Source organism: Grus americana, chromosome 2, assembly GCF_028858705.1.
Source record: "Grus americana isolate bGruAme1 chromosome 2, bGruAme1.mat, whole genome shotgun sequence".
NCBI lineage: Eukaryota > Metazoa > Chordata > Aves > Gruiformes > Gruidae > Grus > Grus americana.
The window spans coordinates 39,739,411-39,757,406 of NC_072853.1; the positions used below are offsets into that span (position 1 = coordinate 39,739,411).

The 17,996-nt window shown below is 38.8% G+C and overlaps 1 protein-coding gene across 2 annotated transcripts; it reads left to right on the top strand.

The window, feature by feature from the left end:
- The first annotated feature begins 208 nt into the window (after nt 1–208).
- Nucleotides 209–17,945, top strand: TTPA (alpha tocopherol transfer protein). Of its 2 annotated transcripts, XR_008575660.1 has the most exons (6): nt 209–843; nt 8,745–8,898; nt 10,167–10,360; nt 12,997–13,107; nt 14,078–14,238; nt 15,118–15,254. XR_008575660.1 is itself a non-coding variant. In XM_054814674.1 (5 exons), exons 1-5 carry the CDS (start codon nt 277–279, stop codon nt 15,295–15,297), a joined length of 1,206 nt encoding a protein of 401 aa, XP_054670649.1. In that variant the 5' UTR covers nt 215–276; the 3' UTR covers nt 15,298–17,945. The 2 variants fall into 2 exon arrangements, 1 of the variants encoding a protein (XP_054670649.1); XM_054814674.1 differs by lacking the exon at nt 14,078–14,238 and having other exon boundaries at nt 215–843; nt 15,118–17,945.
- Nucleotides 17,946–17,996: the final 51 nt, after the last annotated feature.

Here is a 17,996-nt window from a genome sequence, read left to right on the forward strand (position 1 = left end):
ACCATCTATAATTGAACTCACTGCTGGGCAGCACGGTTGGACTAAAGTTGAATTCCATTTCACCATCCTTTCTCCAGGCAGAGTGGACGTATTTCTATTACTGCATATTCACGTTAATGATTAGGTGCTCTAAGGCCGTTTTCCACCCACACTCATCTCTCCTTTGCACAGCGTTCCCAGCTGCACTGAAATTGCAGCTCTTTGCTAATACCCGAAGATGGTTTATTTTCCCCCGAAGGGCAGGCCACCGTGCTGAGCGGTTTGCAGCGGACCGGGATGACCGGCGGGCGGTGCGGCACCCCCTGCCCCCGCCCGGACACCATGGCCGCGGGGTCTCCCTGCCGGGGGGGGGCCTTTTTGGAAATGCGAGCGAAAAACAAGAGATGGGTCTATATTCTAAACACTGGCAAAGTCCATAAAAGTGAAGAAACGACCCCAAAAGATGAACCGTCGCAGCCGGGCCGGCTGGGGACGCGGCACACCTGCCTCCTCCCCTTTCCCCGTCGGTCCCGGGAGGGTGCTCAGGGGTTAAGCCCCGCCGGGGGCGGAGGCAGCCCGACAGGGCTCCGCCGCGATTTGGTTTCCAATGGGACCAGCGAGGCGGCGGGGCTGAGCGCGGTCGTTGCCTTAGAGCCGGCCGGTGGCGGGATGTCGCAGGGGCCTCCGGCCGCGGCGCGCCTCAACGACCTGCCCGACCACTCGTCGCGGGTGCGCAGCGCTATCGCCGAGCTGCGGCGGCGGGCGGAGGCAGAAGCCGGCCAGTACTGGCCACAGCCCCTCTCCGACTCCTTCCTGGTGAGGTTCCTGCGCGCCCGAGACTTCCACCTGGACCTGGCCTGGAGGGTAAGGAGGGCTTAGGGAAGCAGGTGCTGCCGCCGTTGGTCCCCCGCGGGGCTGGCGGGCTCCCGCCGGCCGCTGAGGGTGAGGAGGGGGCGGCGGCCTCTCCCTTTGCGTGGGGAACCCCGCGGCGGCTCTTAGCCAGCCGGACCGGCCCGAGGGCGTCCCAGCCGCCCGCTGGCGGGCAGGGTCCCGTAGGCCCACCGGGCCTCGTACCCCGCGGTCCCGCCGCGTCCGGGGACCCTGCCCTAGGCCCAGGGGGATGCCGGGGCACGGTGGCGGCGGGTAGGTTGGGGGATCGAGAAGCAGGTGGGGGCTGTTGCTGGGGGCGGACGGAGCCAGAGGGTGCGGGTGTCGGGTGGGTCGGCCAAGGCCAAGCAAGGAGTTTCAGGGTGTAACTAATTGCTTGTCACACGTGTCTTCAGCGTGGTGCCGTATAAACGTGTGGTATCGCGGCTGGCTTTGTGTGGTCTGGGTGAGGTAACATAAAGTTATGTTAAGTGTGGTAACAGTCACGTAATGTAGGGGTTACAATAAGTGTGGTAAGGTCACAACTCTCATCAGGACACAGTATCTTTCAGAGGACATCCTCATGCTCATCAGGCTTAGGTTACTTCTTACTAGCAATGATACTAGCTTCACTACAGATTTATAATTAACATAAAGCTATGAGTAAAAACTTATTTTCTCTTGGAGTTTAGTCATTTACAACACTCCTTTCAGGCTTTCATAAGTTTTGGTACTTTCCCGGCTGTTTCCAGACAATGCATGTGTATATTTAATATCCAGAGGTACAAATTGTTATTAATTGTTTCTTTTTTTTACAGAAAGATTGACAACCACTAATCCTTCAGAACAGAAAGTAGAAATCTTCCCAGGGCAAAAGCATTTATTAACTTGTGCCAACTGGAAGCTGTGTTTCAGTGGAATTTGATGTTGATGACATAGCGTTGCCCAACAGACCTCACCTTTTAGTTTCTGACTTCTCTGTACTGTAGATGTTCCAAGTTTAGTCATTATAAGAGAAGATTGTTTGCATATGGATATATTGCAGGATCAGGGTAGCTAAAAAAAGAATGTGAGAAATTGAATTAAGCCCTTAATCATAAATAGCTTTAAAAATCATATTTTGTGTTCTTTTCATTTGGCTCATGAGATTTGTGTCACAGCTTTAAACCTTTCCTCCTCAGCAGAAGAACTAGCAAGTCAAGTCAGATTCCTTAGGATATTTATGGATCTTACTTTAGCTTGAAGTTCATGAGATTGTTAGTGCATAGTTCTGATACAAAGAATTGTAGGACCGTGCCTTTTTTTCTTTCCCAACAAAAGCCATTTTATCTTCCTATATTCCTTGGTTCCAAAAAGTAGGGCTCAATGAAGGCAATACACACTCCTAAATATCCACTTCTAATTGCATTGCAGTTGGTTGCTATTGATAATCCTATAGACAGGATAGTGGCACTTCAGAATTTGGCCCATATGCTTCTGCATTTTCTTGTGATTGTGAGATGTGTTATAGGTAGGATTAATCTTCAAGAGTGTGGAATCCAGGCTACATTTCGAAATAGAGTCTATGAAGTAGCACGTTTCCTATACTCTTCTTGAGAATCAGCCCTCTAGGGCTGGGGACCTGCTTTGGAAAAATTAAGTCTTTTTAGAATCTCTTTAGAATTTCTGGGTCTCCACAGGCTGCTGTTTCTAAATTTCTTGTTTGGACCCTTCATTGAACTAAGAGATTCTGCTGTTCAAAAACCACCTCTGTTTAATCTTTCCATCTAGAATTTCAGGTCTCCAAATGCTGTAGCTACTCATACTTAATCTTCCACACAACAGCTGACACTGATTTCTAGATTAGTCCTCTTACAGCATGGGAAGAAGAAAAGAAGCACTTTTTTTTTTCTTTTTTTTTAAAGGAATGTGTTTATCTGCAATTGATGTACTAAGGCTCAAGAGAATTATTGTGCAAAAATCTGTGGTGGTCATAAGATGTATATTCATCTTACCCAAGTCTGACCTCATGCAGAGGTTATGTTAGTACTTCATCCCAGACAGAGCCCTCCTGCCATCAGTCCAGACAGTAGCTGCTCCCTCCCATCCTGGTTTGATGTTGCCTCTCAGTTTGGAGTTCAGGCTGGTACAGTCCCTTTTTGCCCACTGGGCTCCTCTGTACGAATGCGTACAGCTAAGGGATAATCCAAGTGTGTGGCTCTGTCAATACTGATAACCAAAGGTCGTCAAGCATCTTTCTTAGTATGGGCTTATACTTAGCCTTAAATATGAATCAAGAGCCTGGCACCTGACCAGACTGTTTATTGATGCATCCCTGGTTAATACTGACACAGGTTTATTTCATTTCAGTTTATCAACATTTGGAAATGCTTCAGAAAAGAACAATCAGGTAGCTTGTGGCAAGATACTCCATTTCTGAATCTTTTTTGATGACTCATTCCAACAGCAATCTTTTACTTTTTTCCAATGGCAATTCCAGACTTGCTTTCAAGTACTGATGTATTGATATATATCATGCTAGAAGAATATCCACCACTGAAACAGGTAGCTGGAACTGAAGAACTTGAAGACAAGCTAGAACTGTTTGTAATTTTTAAAGCTAATGATCATTCAATTAAGCTTAGCAACAGACTATTCTCAAGTTAGAAGAGAATTCTTTTTCTGCATTTTGCATCACAGGAAGGATTAAACTTCGCCCAATGCCTTATCTTAGAAAGTGGCTGGAGATATATTCATGAACCTGAACCATTTTAATACAGGCACCAGAAGAAGAGGTGAAGTTAAGCAGGTAGCTTCCACAAAAGGATTTCAAATGCATGAATGTTACTGGTAAGAAACTGTTAAGTCAGTGTGCATGAATTACTGGCAGAGATTTGTCTCTAGGAATGAACAGAAAGTCCTTTGACACAGACTAACAATAACTGTCAAACAACACAACAAACCTTCAATAAGTAAATACGAAATTTTCTTGTGCTGTGAGACTTCTAGAAAATACCTACCTACCTGCCAAACATTAACACTGAGAAGGAACAGTGTTACATCATTACAGCATCTGCTGTGCCTTTGTAATCCCTGTTAGAAATACCTGTATGGATGAGGTGCTAATGCTGCAAAAGATTTCAGTCGGGATATAAATTCATATCTGAGCTGAGCATGTTGTTTGCTCATTAATTTGTGCAGATACACCTACCTACTATATATGCTGTAAACTGAGAAGCAGGGCCGTGGGTCACCATTAATTATGCTAAAGCAATGGGTTTACATATCCCTTTTTTTAATGTACTAGCTACGTGTGTATGTTTGACTTCATTGTTGTGATCAAACCAGTGTCACTTGGACTCAGTAGTAATATGTAAAATCTGGAGAACCAGCATCTTCTTTCCTCCATAAATCTTGTTGCCTAGTGTGTTTTATTATGTCCTTGCCTTACATCCAACAACCCTTGTGTGAGACTAATTCTCAGTGACTTGCGGATACTGTCTTTTGGTACTTGAAATAGATTATACTCTGGAAAAAAGAATGAAAATCTTTAAATTCAGTAGAAATGCAACATTAACACTCTGTGCCAAGGGATGTTTTTATAACACACCACTTAGACTTTTATAAGCATCATTTTTATGGCACTCAAACTGTCTTAAATATCTAGGGTCTATTTAGGAGTTCTTGTTGATACAAAGGTATATAGTCAGAATTTGTGTTTGCTCTCCATTTGACTTGCGGAGGAATCGAGACTTCCTAATGTGTTGTAGTGCAAATAAGTTGCTTAGAATAACTACGATGTTCAGAGGGATTCCTCAAAAATGGTGGAAGAGCCCCTGTTAGGTGCTCTGGGCTGACTGTTGAGGAAACACTGAAATCAGTCAGCCAGTCTTCCCTTTGTGCTAAGCCAAATATCTCGACGCATGTGCCAGTCTTCTTGCAACTTGCAAAGAGGTAATGCATGTGGAATTGGGGAAGTTCTATGTCTCTATAAAATATTTTAAAATTCTTTGTGTATACCATATGTTTAAATTCTGTGTGTAGGTATATACACATATATAAATATATATATATGTACAAAGGTGTGTGTTTATGTCTCTATATATACATGTTTATATTCTAAAGTTTGAGCTGTTGGTTTCTCCTCCAGAGATTGCCAATAGAAAACATCATATGCATTGGTACAACTGCTGACACAGTAGTTCTGTCTAGCATCCTTGTTAATGTGAATAAATAGTTGCTGATCAAGAAAAAATAATTAATTTACATATACAAATACATTGGTTTGTGTAACAAGCACATTGTTTTCTAGTTCTTTTAATTCTAAGTAAAGTACTAAGTTCACTTTTCTTTGTTTTGTAGCACATGAATCTTGGATTAATCAGTAACTTTATCACCTCTGATGTTCAGAAATCTGGAACTATCCCCAACAGACCTTGGGGAAAAAAACCTCTAAATTAATGCTTAACTCCAGACACTGGAGTTTTTTCATCCAGCTTTCCCAATTTATCAAGTTATCTTGCATCTATTTTCAGATTCTGAGCAGATGCTAAGTAGGTTATTCAGTTTGTAAACACAGATAATTATACATTGAGATGTTTTTCTTGTGTTATAAGTACATGAGCCGTTTTTTATACTATGTAATGAATGCTTCTGTTTTTCTTGATACCAGGTTGTTTCATCTTCTATACCCAGACTGATTGTTATAGATGATATTTATGTTTTTCCTTGCTGTCTTTAAAAAAAAAAAAGAAATTATTTTTAAATATTTCATGTGAATTTCTGTGTTTAAACGAGGTTAATATAGACATTTTCAAAATAAAGTAAAACTGTAGGTACTCACTGCTAGCTTCTGAATTTTGTTGTATGTTTAAGGATTACTCATGTAAGTAGCTGTGTGTGACTTCAGTATGTCCAGCCACTAAGAAAGGGATTGTTTACATAAGTAAAAATTTACAGAATATGTCCCCTCACTAGCTGTAGATGCTGTGGAAGATTATCTAATGCTAACCTTTACTTCAACTCTAAATCATTTCAAGTAATTAAATTAGGTTTTCAAAATCTGAGAACTCTTCAGTACTTCATGGCTTTCTGGCCAAGGGAAGTATGTTTGGAGCTTAGCCATCTTATGTGTCTAAAAGGTGTACCACTTGCCCAAATCATGGAAGGTGTCAGAAGTATTCCAACCATATATTTACTCCCTAGTGGACTTGCCAGTAGGTAAATTATGTCTTCCATAAGGATTTTGAGTGTGTCACAGGCTGCAAACACCATTCCCTTTCTCCCAAGGTCCAGAATTTAAATCCTTGTTTCCAACTTGGAAAATGTAAATATTCATGAAAATGAGAAACTAACTGTACTGTCAAGATAGGATTATTAAGGGTATTGAATGCATGTATCATTTTTATTTTCATCTTGGTTTTGGCAGGCAGCTCTTCAAACAGATGTTTAAAATATTTATGTAATTGTTAATTAGGTTCATTAAGTTGTGGTACAACAGATTTTAGAAGAAAAGGGAGAAGTGACAAAGTTACAGATGTTTCCATAGTTGTTTTGAGGGTGTTTTTATATTTGGCTGCTGTTTAAGTGTCTGTATTGGAAAGTCCAAGGAAAAGAACATACTATGTTGACAGTGCTGCCTGCTTGGCACAAAGTGGTTGGGATTGCTCAAGCAGTGCCCTTTGTAGAGAGTCATGCACTAACAGAGTGAGATAATTAGAGTACCTCATCAGGCCTGTCTTTGCAATCATACTGAATTGCTATTCCACAAATTAACTTACTTTCCCTACTCCCTCCCCTCTCAACCTTTTTTCTTTGTTTAAGTTAGCCTAGATTAGAACTGATTTAATGCAGTCAAGAGGCTTCTAGTAAAATTCTCCTAATGGTTAAATGTTTCTTTCTATGGTGTATGGTTTAGGATGAGGCTTTTATCAACTTTCTCATTGCCAAATCAAATGGGATTCTAGTGTGGCAGATGAACTTTTTCATTTTTGTACCTAAATACATATTTATAGGTGCTATTTCCATGAAGGATATATGTAATTTTTGATCAGTATATCATCTATTTGTAAGTAAATTCTGCTGACAAACAGTAATGCCTTATAAATAGTTTCCTCATGACAACTCATTTGAGACACCTTAAAAATAATTCAAGACCTTTATCAGCAGAAAAGCCTTAAGTTGAAGTAAAAAGTGTGTTTTTTGTAAAATGATACAAGAAACTTGAAAGTAGAGGGAAGGGTAAGAAACAAGACTAATTGTCTAATATAATAATGCTGTGAGGTACAGGATGGTAAGCCTCAGGTCTCCCTCTAAGAGTCTGTAGGTAAGCTTTGCTGATCCTGCAGTGTTCCAAGGGATGAATTAGTATCCACTGAGGTTCCTTCTCACCAATCTTTCTATGAAAATGGTGAAGAAAATGATACTTGCATAGATACAAGACATTTGTAGTTTGTTTACAGTTATGTTTTATTAGTTGGAGCTGACAGTTGGTTTAACTTTAATATTTCTGTTGTGAAATACGGAGTAAATGAGAAATGAATAAAAATTAATTTCTGTTAATACAAATTAACAAAAAAAAGACTGTTGGTTGATGCTTTCGTTGTGGTGAACACATTTAATTTGTGAAACTGTGCTGAGGATCAGATTGGGTTTGTAATTTGAAAGGCTAGCCTGTGTTCTACCTTTAAGATTTAAACCTACATTTCAGTTTGTTGTGAAACGAGGTACTGAAAAATCCTGATTCTTTTAGCTCCTTTGAAGGTCTCGGGGTAGAAGTCTAAACTGTAGCTATTTAAGAAATTTTAATGCAAAAAAATTACTTGCCATAGCTATCCCTCTACCCTCCAAACTCAGTGCTAAGAGAACTTGGCACGGGGCAGAATTTAGTCGATGAATTGAGAAGCAGCTTTTTAGAAGATAGGCTTGCATAGCTTCCCACTTACCTATGCAAAATATCTTAAATAAATTTTAGTTGCTGGGCATAGCAGTTCATTTTCTCCACCACCACCTTCTAATTAATATTAAAGGAGAAACAGTAATTAGACTTGGAAATTAGAAGTACTGCATCACCAACTTAATTTTTCATGATGCATCTCTAAGATGACCTTCCACAATATCACCTGTAATTCCTCTACATAGATGTTACCTCAGAAAGGAACACCTTTAACTGACTCCTCCTCAGTTAGGCCATCACCTTTCAACACGCAGCCCTTCCTCTGCCTTAGACATCCAAGTTCATGAGGCTGCCTTCCAGCCTTAGGGACCCAGGTGATCATGTCCCAGAAAGCGGACAGGATCTCTTAGAAATTGTCTAATGGGTAGTGGACCCACTGCATTGTTATATTTTGCCATTTCAGAAGGGTAGGAGGGACTTTGAAAATGTTCTTTTGATATGCTGATGATCAAAACTGTTTCAAATAGTAAACTAGAAGTATTAATGGCTGTGTGTACGAAACGGGCCCATACTTTGCGATGGCAGGGAAGGGGGAGTGGGTGAAAGAGAATGTTCCTCTGTAAAATTTTGCATGTCTAAATTCAAAAAATCCTGAATTAGTCTGGTGCAGTATCAAACTGAATAACCTTAAAGGTAACCTGTGTAAGAAAACTGGGGTTTAGATGTATTTTACATAGAAACTACGGGCTTTTTCTACGTATTCCAGTTTTGTTTTCTGGCACAAAATGACAGCTGCAGTCCATTAACAATTTGACAGGGTTCTAAATTCATCATAAGAACATTTATTTGATCCAGTATAGCAACCTTCTGCTTCTAGGAGGCATTTGCTTAAAATATACAATGAAATTATAGCTAATTTAATGACTTAAACCTGACTATGAACACATGTTGAAAACATCTTTTTCACTGTATTCTTCATACAATACCTGATGCTTATCTGACATCTACGGTTATTTTTTTCCAGTTACTGAAGAATTACCAGAAGTGGAGAATTGAATGCCCAGAAGTAAGTGCGGATTTACAGCCATCTTCTGTTCTTGGCCTTCTGCATGCCGGCTATCATGGAGTCCTCAGATCAAGGGATCCACATGGAAGCAAAGTCCTAATATACAGAATTGGTGAGTGACAAAATTGCTTGGACCTGTTTCACACCTGGCTCTGGCACTGATGTTTTTGTTTTATTTTGTGGGGGTTTTTGTTTGCTTTGTTTTGTGGGATTTTTTTTTTAATTATCACAATTTCAGTGGCAAAATAGAAGTATTTTATAGGTACAACACCAAAGGTTGATGAAATTATATAATATCAGAATGTCTTAACTAGAAAGGACATATTTATGTTCCCTGCTAGAAATAACTTTACATTACTATAAAGGCGACTTTATTGAGCTCTAACAGTTACATCATTTGACTCGTATACTGGCATGGCTAAAGCTATATCGTCCTTTATGAAGACCTTATTCTCTTCTTAGTGGAATTCTTGTCTGCATCAAAAGAAGTCTTAAAAGCCTAAAACTTGTAAGAATATGTGGTTATTTGGGTCTGAGTGTCCCAACAATTATTTGTTTCCATGCAAATTTTCAAAGCCATGTCCTAAGACTGTAGTACTCGTGCAGATGCAGCACGGATGGGGGAGAACAGAAAAAAGTGTGCGCTTAGTTTTGTACCAACGTTCAGTTTAGATGTGGATAAGAAGTTCACTGGGTTTTCACCATTTACATGTAGCCAAAGAGCCCTATCTAACAACACTCTGAAGATCCTTGGTTTGATGCACTCCTAAAAGTCTTTTAAAAAAAGATATAGTTAAATGATCACATGTTACCATATTTCTTTGTGCTTGTTTTGGACAGAGACATTATTTTTGCCAGATTTCAAAGAATTGTTTTATTATCAGCTGGTCTAGTAGGAAGTTGTGCTCTCTGAAGCTTTCATCTAGGGTTAAGGCTCATCCCATGCAATTCTTTGCTCAGGCCTCAGAAAAACAAGTGGGATTCACTGAATCTTGGCAGAATTACTGTACTGAAGAAAAATTACATTAATTGATTGGATTGATGATCTGTAGTTTCTGCTGGCAGGACTGTTAATGAATTAAGCTGTTCCTGTCAAAATCTTGTACTGGAGGCTACAGCCATAGGTAGAACATACTCCATTAGGTGGCATCTACAACTATCTACCATTAGGTGGTACCATCTACAAAAAGACTTTAACAGATGAGTGATGGAGCAAGCACACAAAATAACTTCTGTACTTGCAAATCTGTTTATTTTGGGACCTTTGATATTGTTGGTTACTTCTTGTTCCTGAGAAGCACATTAGAAGCAGTAGCAAGCAAAAGTATAGGTGTATGTGGTATCCTTGTGGTAATGCAGTGCAATGTATTTACTCTTCAGGACAATGGGATCCCAAGTTATTTACAGCATATGATGTGTTTCGTGTAAGTCTCATCACATCTGAACTCATTGTAAAGGAGATTGAGACTCAGCGGAATGGAGTCAAGGCTATCTTTGATCTTCAAGGGTGGCGATTTGCTCATGCATTTCAAATCAGTCCAGCAGTGGCCAAGAAAATTGCTGCTGTGCTCACAGTAAGTATGACATACTGCTTTATGCTTCTTCAATGCTGTAACTCCCAATTTTTCATCTGTTGGTAAATTTTTCAGCTATGGTAAATTCTCCTTAAGAGTCTATGCAGCTTGAAAGAACAAAATCTTAAATCCATTAAAAGTCAGATAGTTCAGGCATATTTTGTGCTTAATTTGACTTGAAGTATGTTCTTGTATAGCAGTAAATGTCCTTTAACCTCTGATGTTTTCTAAGAACTCCACTGATCTGTTACAACACAAGAATTTCATGAATGTAAGAGCAGATGAAGCCCAGTTTTGTAAGGATCTGTGTTCTTTATCCCATTTCATCTCTCTTCTTTTGTGCATTAACTCAACATTCAAAGCTTTTATTTTTCCCTGAGGCTCAGAGAACATAAGAAATAGCACATGCTAAGAGTTAAAACCAAGACAGTACTAACTTGTTACCAGTATGGATGATGCTATGTGACCATCCATCTACTACCAACAGAATGTATAATCTTTATGATCTGCTGGCTTTTTGCCACCCCCACCCCCCTGCCCTTATTTTGTGCAACTCGCTGCTACCTCACCTATTTTTCACAAAACTTGCAGTCTTTACTGTCTTTAAGATTTGTTCCTTTCTGTCAAATTTGGTTGAAATTTGCTAAATGAATTTGAGAGGGGAAAACAGAAGGGGACAGAGAATTGACAGGCAAGCTACAGTGTAGTCTTATAATTGCATTTTCCTTCAGAAGTTAAGCTGCAAATCAGTAATAATAAAACTGTTAGCCTGTGATGTGGAAACGAGCCAGGGACATAATCTCATGCTCTGATTTGGTAAGGTTCATATCGGAGGGTCAATCAAAGCTTAGTCATTGAACTGGTATCATCAGAACTTCAGCTTTTGTTATCTGCTGTAAAACTTCAGTTAAACCAGCAGGTATTCCCAACTTTTCACATCTAGAATAAGAACTCTTGATGTTCATACAATCCTGGGCCAGATGTCATGAGAGGAGGACATGTGAGAGGTGTTTCAGTTGATTTCTGAGGTAGTAAACAGGTTGCTAGTAATTTTTTAACCTTGAAATAGAGCAGAAAGGAGGTAGAATAGGATTGCAATTACATCTAAAGTTTTTAAGCAATTATCCTGAACAGGGAAATTCTTCGAATGTGATGTTTCCTTCTTGACCTATTTCAGATTTGTTGCATGGTTTTCAAGCTTCTAAATATTTATTACAGCTATTGAAAAAAGATAGAAAAAATATTTGTGTGTTTCCAGTGTTCTTTTCTAAGAAGAGAAATAAGTTTAACTCAGTTTTTCAGATTCCTTTCATCACTTTGACTGGGCTCATGTATTCCACCCAGAGATTGTCTTAGTGTTTGTTCAATATGCTTATAAATAAAAATTAAGGCACCTTAGTTTCAACTCTGTGTTTTCCTTAAGCAATACATCTTGCAAATTACTATGCTGAACAGAAGTTAATAGGAAGGAAATATATACTAAGGAATGGAAAGCATAGTAAGATTAGTAAGTGACATCATCTTGAAAAATCTGTTACGCCAGGCAAAACCAAATTGTTTTATGAAAAATATGATAGTAGACTTTAAGTATATGATAACATAATAACATGCAGTAAACCTGTAATCTGATAGTTTTAAGGTCTTTATCATACATTAAAATCTAAAAAGAGTTGCACTTAAGAAATGTGTGGGGTTTGAGGGTTTTTTTATCCATAGAAGAGTGCATGAAATAATGTGTGAAGAGCTACTCTACTAGTGTGGAGAAATGTTTGTGAGAAGTACCATTTCTATAAGCAGAAAACCTCTTGTTGCAGAGGTAGTGTCAGGTGGGATATGAATGGAAGCTGTACTTTCCCATTGCATAACGCTGTCTTTGAGCACTGCCTTATTTTCTTTTAACTTTCAAAGGTCTGGAACTTCTAAATAAATCTTGAATGCAAGTAGAAGTATTTCATATTATAAAGGCTGTATAGCAGATAAAAATTTTATTTTCATTATGACAGTAATCTTGTTGTAAAGCTGAATTTCTGGCTTGGGCAAATTCCCAGTAATTTCAAAGCTTGTCTCTAAATTATAATTTATTTAACTTAAAACTAGTAGCTTCAGTGGTTTATATTTAGATATCTTTATGTATTATCCTTCAGGTTGTGAATTGCCAATGAAAGCACATGGCTAGATAGCTTTTTGATAAATTACCAGCAGAATTTCTGTTGTGAAGAATTGTACCACTGAGGAAAGGCTGAGCTTTGTGTACATTCATACTTATGCGCAATTTGGTGAGGGTTTTCTTTTTTGTTTTGTTTTGGGGTTTTTTTTTGTTGTTGTTTGGGGGGTTTTTTGTTTGGTTTTGGATTTTTTGTTGGTTGAGTTTTTCACTAGTCAGCCTCTCCTCATACTGATTTTTTTTTTTTTTTAATTTTTTTTTTCCTTCTAATGGGAGGAACAAGATGTGATTTTTTTTCTAAGTGCTGTTGGGGCAGTGTAAATTAAGAACACTACAAAGTGCAGGATTGGGCAAGGTCGGGAGGAATACTCTAACCTATGCACTAGATAGTTTTCACAGGCTTGTCCTTAACAATAGAATCTTTTCAATAATAATTTATTTTTCTTATGCTGTTTTTCATCTATTTTGACAGGATTCCTTTCCACTAAAAGTTCGAGGTATCCACTTGATTAATGAGCCTTTATTCTTCCACCCAGTCTTCGCTCTAATTAAGCCTTTTCTCACTGAAAAAATAAAGGAACGGGTGAGTGCACACAAATATTTCTTTCTGCCACAAAACCCTTATGTGACAAACTGTGGCACCTCCCTTAGGATCTTGTACTCCTGAGCACTGAAGAGCATAAATCATTTTTGTGTGTTAGTGCCATGCAGGCCTCCAGAATCTAATTGTAAAGCATTTGCAGTTATCAATAACGTGAGAGTTGCAAGTGGTTGCTGTTATCACCAGTCTAAAGATAAAAACCACTGTGACACCATGAGGTTAAATAATTTCCTTGAGGTCATACAGGAATTTTTCTGCAAATCTAGGAAGAAATAGGTCCTGGATCTCCCAGCACTCTGCCTATAAATGACAGTGAGAAACTGTCACTGAGCAGTGATGTTATGCTCCAAGTTGTGCAGAATTAGTAGAAGACAACTTTTTAGTTCTGAAAGACCTGCAGAGGCATTTATGCATCAAAAATAGGTCAGGCTTAAGTTCAATTTTTTTTTTTTTCCAAATAGCTTCTTAGTTATTTTAAATTGTTTCACAGTTTTAAATCTGAAAACCCTGTTTGTATTCGAATGCAAAAGCATGCCAAGAATTCAGGTTTATTGTACCATAGGAAGAATATTGCAGGTTTCAGCTGGCACAAAAGGAAGTACTGTGAAGTGTTAACAGCAGGAGTAAAGTACAAAATAAGCAGCCCTGCCTATTGTATTCCCACCCTGAAGCCTCCTTGTCTCAGCACGTGGATCTTGTACATTTGCAGTAACCACTGCACTCCAGGACAGTAGATCCAGATTTTTCTGGTCACTGTTAGTTGTTATTTGCCAGTCACGTGCCAGTCATTGTTATTTGCTAGCATGTGTGTTTTGTTATGGGAGAGGGGCAAGATTGTTTTTGCCAGCCTTGTGCAGTCCCTCACTCTCAAAAGATGATAAAGAAAGTGAATATGTTCTAGGAGCCTGATGCTGTCGCCCTTCTTCTCTCACATTAATGCCTGTGAAAAAAGCTCCTGTCACCTGATCCAGCTCAGAATATCTTGGGCTAGAACTCAAAAAAGCAGAAAAGAGGGCAGATGGACAGTAAAGGCCTAAAAGAAAACAAACCAGATATTCCAGTTCATGGAATGAACAGAAGCAGATTGGCTTGTCTCCTGGCTTAAAGTTACAGGTATGATCTGAAAAAACCCCTCTAAGGGCCAGTTCCCCATACCTTCATAGGAATAATTACTATTCATTCATATTCTTACTGACGAGGAAGTGTTAGATAAAAGGCAGCCAGCTACCTGTTGAGTGCATATTCTTGTAGTCTTTCTGTAATAATAAGTGCAGAAAATTCTTGTCGAGTGTTAATACGAGGCCTATAAAAGTGTCTGACTGGAATTAATGAAGACGACTTCAAAATAGCTACAATAAAGCAAGAAGAGAAGGACCAAACCTACAGTGTTACAGGGGTTAAAGTGGAGGAGTAGTCCAGGATCTAATTTCAGTTGGAACTGAAACATAAGGAGTGAGATATAGATTCTTTTAAATTTCCTCCTTGGCACCTGTCTGAACCACCACACATACTACATAATGTTGTTTTTAAGTACATGTGGCAGGTCTAGATAGTAATGGCCAGGAGCCAAACACTGTTATTTTCTTGGAAATGACTGAAAAGCAAGTACATGCTATCTATCATGACAAGACCAAACCCCAGTCTTCCCATGGTTTAGCTCACTTCAGCTGTCCAGATGTAGTATGTACCTTCATCAGTGTCACTAAACCAGTCTGGAACAAGTATGTACTTAGCGTCAACTCCTGTGCTCGCAGCTGTATAAAATGCAGGTCTTGGGTCGTAGTCCATGCTTCATCAGATACCGAGCAGGACAGAGTTTGAGCACCTTGGGAAACTCACTCACATGGTAGTTTCTCCTTTATTTAAGGAGCTTGTTATGAACAAGTACACTTGTTTAGCCTTCAGCTCTTGCACTGAGTTTCTTTGCTGCCTGTTTTCAATCAGTAGTCTAGCGTTCATATCCAAGTAAATGCTTTTCATATTTTGTTTTAGGTGTATATGCATGGAAATAACTACATGCAGAGTCTGACCGAACACTTCCCGGTCAGCATTCTCCCACAGGAATATGGGGGGGAGGAAGTCTCCATTGAAGAGCTGGCCAAGGAGTGGACTGACTTTATAATGGCATCTGCAGATTATCTTCAGAGCATTTCTCTGGTTGCCCAGGAATAACCTTATTACAGTATTATATCGATTCTTGAACACTGGAAATGGAAATAAGTTTAGTACAAAATCTTTCATGTAAGCTTGAAATTATTGTAAATGAAACCAGTATGTCTTTGCAGGGCACTGAGTCTTATATTGACTGCACTTTTGTGCTAACTGGAGTCTATCAGTACGTATGTCTGAAGAGATTAATGAATCCTAGATAGTTGCAATACTGTTTGTAATTGATTAACTTGCCTGCCAAGAAGCTGAATAGTTTGTTGGATATCAGAGATTGATACTGCTCCTCTTAAGTCTTTGGAGACAACTCATCTGTAATAATGCAGTCCAGAACCTTATGCTTCGCTCTCGTATCTTGGCTTCTCAAGACAATAGGATACAAAAAAGAACAGACCATGAATGGGGTAGACTAGTTTGTTGCGGAAGTGTGACTACAAGCTTAATTTACAAGGGGTGAGAAGTGACTGCTTTTTGGATTGATTCTCAGGGAAAACAGCACGTTGAAAATTCATCAGCAATAGCGAGACATTTGTGTCAATCTTTGTGCTGCTTGCACAGCTTCCCTTTTTGTGCTAATTAACACCATAGTGTGGACCATAGTCCAATTTTGTAGAGGAAGATAGGGAAAACACCGTGTACCTGTTCTTCAAAGGACAGGATGAATCAGGCGAAGGAACTGGTAAGAGAGTCAAAACAACCTTGAAAATTCTGATTTTCTTTCTTCAAAGAGATACTGTCTATGGACAAGCTATAAGCAACTCAGATTATGATCACCTTTAGTTCCTGCTGTAGCGCACTACAGAGGTCAAGAGCTCTTAGATGTTTGCAGTATGTACTTGTTTTGGAGGGTGAAGTAGATTAACCTTTGTGGATCTGAACTTTAGAAATATCTGTGGTGTGGCTTAAGGGTGCTTGTAGGTCTCCTTGGACCTCAGCGTAGGAGATGCTGGGTATCTTTAGTTTATTTTCAGAAAAATAATTGGCAACTCGCCAGTCTGTCTTCTGTTGGGTGTTGGAAGAAATTATTTTTAATTTCTGTTGAGCTCTCTTTATTTCTGTAGGGGTAATGAAAAAAACCTGAAACCAGATTTTTTTTTTTTTTGAGAACATGATTTAGATATGAACACTGCATGTGTAAAAGCTATTACTCACATTACATAGCAGTATCATCCAGCAATCCCCAGTATTTAATAATCTAAAACATTATTTTACTTTTCACTCAGCATTTTGTTAAAATCTCTGTTAGTACACCAACTGCTAATTTGCCCAATTTTTAACTCTGTTTTGTAATAAGCCAGGGGTCTTTGCTTAAGCATTATATGTTGAAGCATTCCGTATGAATCTTTGTATAAATGAATCCAAACAAATACTTTGTTTCTCAGGTAGCTAGAAATGCTAACTTCAGTTATTTTGGAATCTTTAGGACATTGGGATGTTATATTAATGTATGCTTAAGGCAGAGAAATGAGAGTATCCTGTTAAATCATAAATGTCTTATTTTAGATTATCATTAATACTGCATTATTGCAAAAGCCATTGGAAGGTGTTCTTTATTAGCAAGAGGAAGATCTATGAAAGGCCCATAGAGTACTTGTTGGTTGTAATTTCTTCTGCTGTGGTAAGGTCAGTGCCAGATACAAAATTCTTTCAAAACTGACAAGGACTCATCCCCCCTCCTCCCCCAATTCCCTCATTTTCTCAAGTTCATTTTCATTCTTCTCTTTCAAGATATCTTTGATATGGAGCCTAAATTTAAAGAAACATTTTTCAGATACATTTTCATAGATTTCATGTATCTTTTTTCTCACATAGAACTATTTTGTGATGTGATTAAAGCTCCTTAAATAGAGGAGTTCAGTGAAGTGCTAATTCTTATTTATAAGAAAATAAACTAAGTAGTCAGGCATCTGGCAATTCAAGTGTGCAACTCAAGTTCCAAATCACTTACAAAGTGGAGAACTAAAGTTATTGCCTTAATTTTATGCTCCTTCAATTGAATGTAAACCGCATAAAGGAATGAACTGTGTTTGAGTGAATGGGAAAATTCAAACTTTTCCTGTGAAACCAGTCTCTAATTGTTGCTGGTTTATGTTTCAGAGACTTCATTTGATTGTGTATGTATATGCACATGGACAAAATTTAGCTGAGTTTTTAATCTTCATTTAGACTAAACCAACTCTATGAATATAAAGTCCTAAATGTCTTCAAAAATATCATGATTCTACTGTTAAATGGTAGCGTGTATGCATAGCAAGTTAGAGCACCAAGTGCAGTTATTCTTAATGAAATGTTAATTATTTTTTTAATGTTTACATGTTACATAGAAGGTAGGAACTCTATGTAAGTGACAATTGCGGTTGCTGCTAATAATGACAGAAAATAATTGGGAAATTTGCATAATGAATGGCAGGGGTGGTGCTATGATGGGTGGTGGTAGGGCAGCTTTGAGCTGCAGTCAACAGAACAAAGTAAAAATCTTTAAGTGCATTATTCTTCTCTAAGAATATCAGGAGTGCCTCTAAAAAAAAGAAAGTTGCTGTTAAACGATGCAAATATAATTTACTACTGACTATAAGCACAATGTAATGTACAATTATTTTTAATTTTTTACGCATTAACATCATTACATAAATAAAACTTTTCTAGTCGCACCAGCCCGGCCTGTGGCTTTCTGGGGGTGGCGGCGTTCCTTGTCCCGAGCACGG

Excerpts from the sequence above, each read along its gene's own strand:
- TTPA (XM_054814674.1), top strand. The coding sequence starts at position 277 with ATGACCGGCGGGCGGTGCGGCACCCCCTGCCCCCGCCCGGACACCATG. Across the intron at positions 10,361-12,996 it reads AAATTGCTGCTGTGCTCACA|GATTCCTTTCCACTAAAAGT; the intron begins GTAAGTATGACA and ends CTATTTTGACAG. Across the intron at positions 13,108-15,117 it reads CTGAAAAAATAAAGGAACGG|GTGTATATGCATGGAAATAA; the intron begins GTGAGTGCACAC and ends ATTTTGTTTTAG.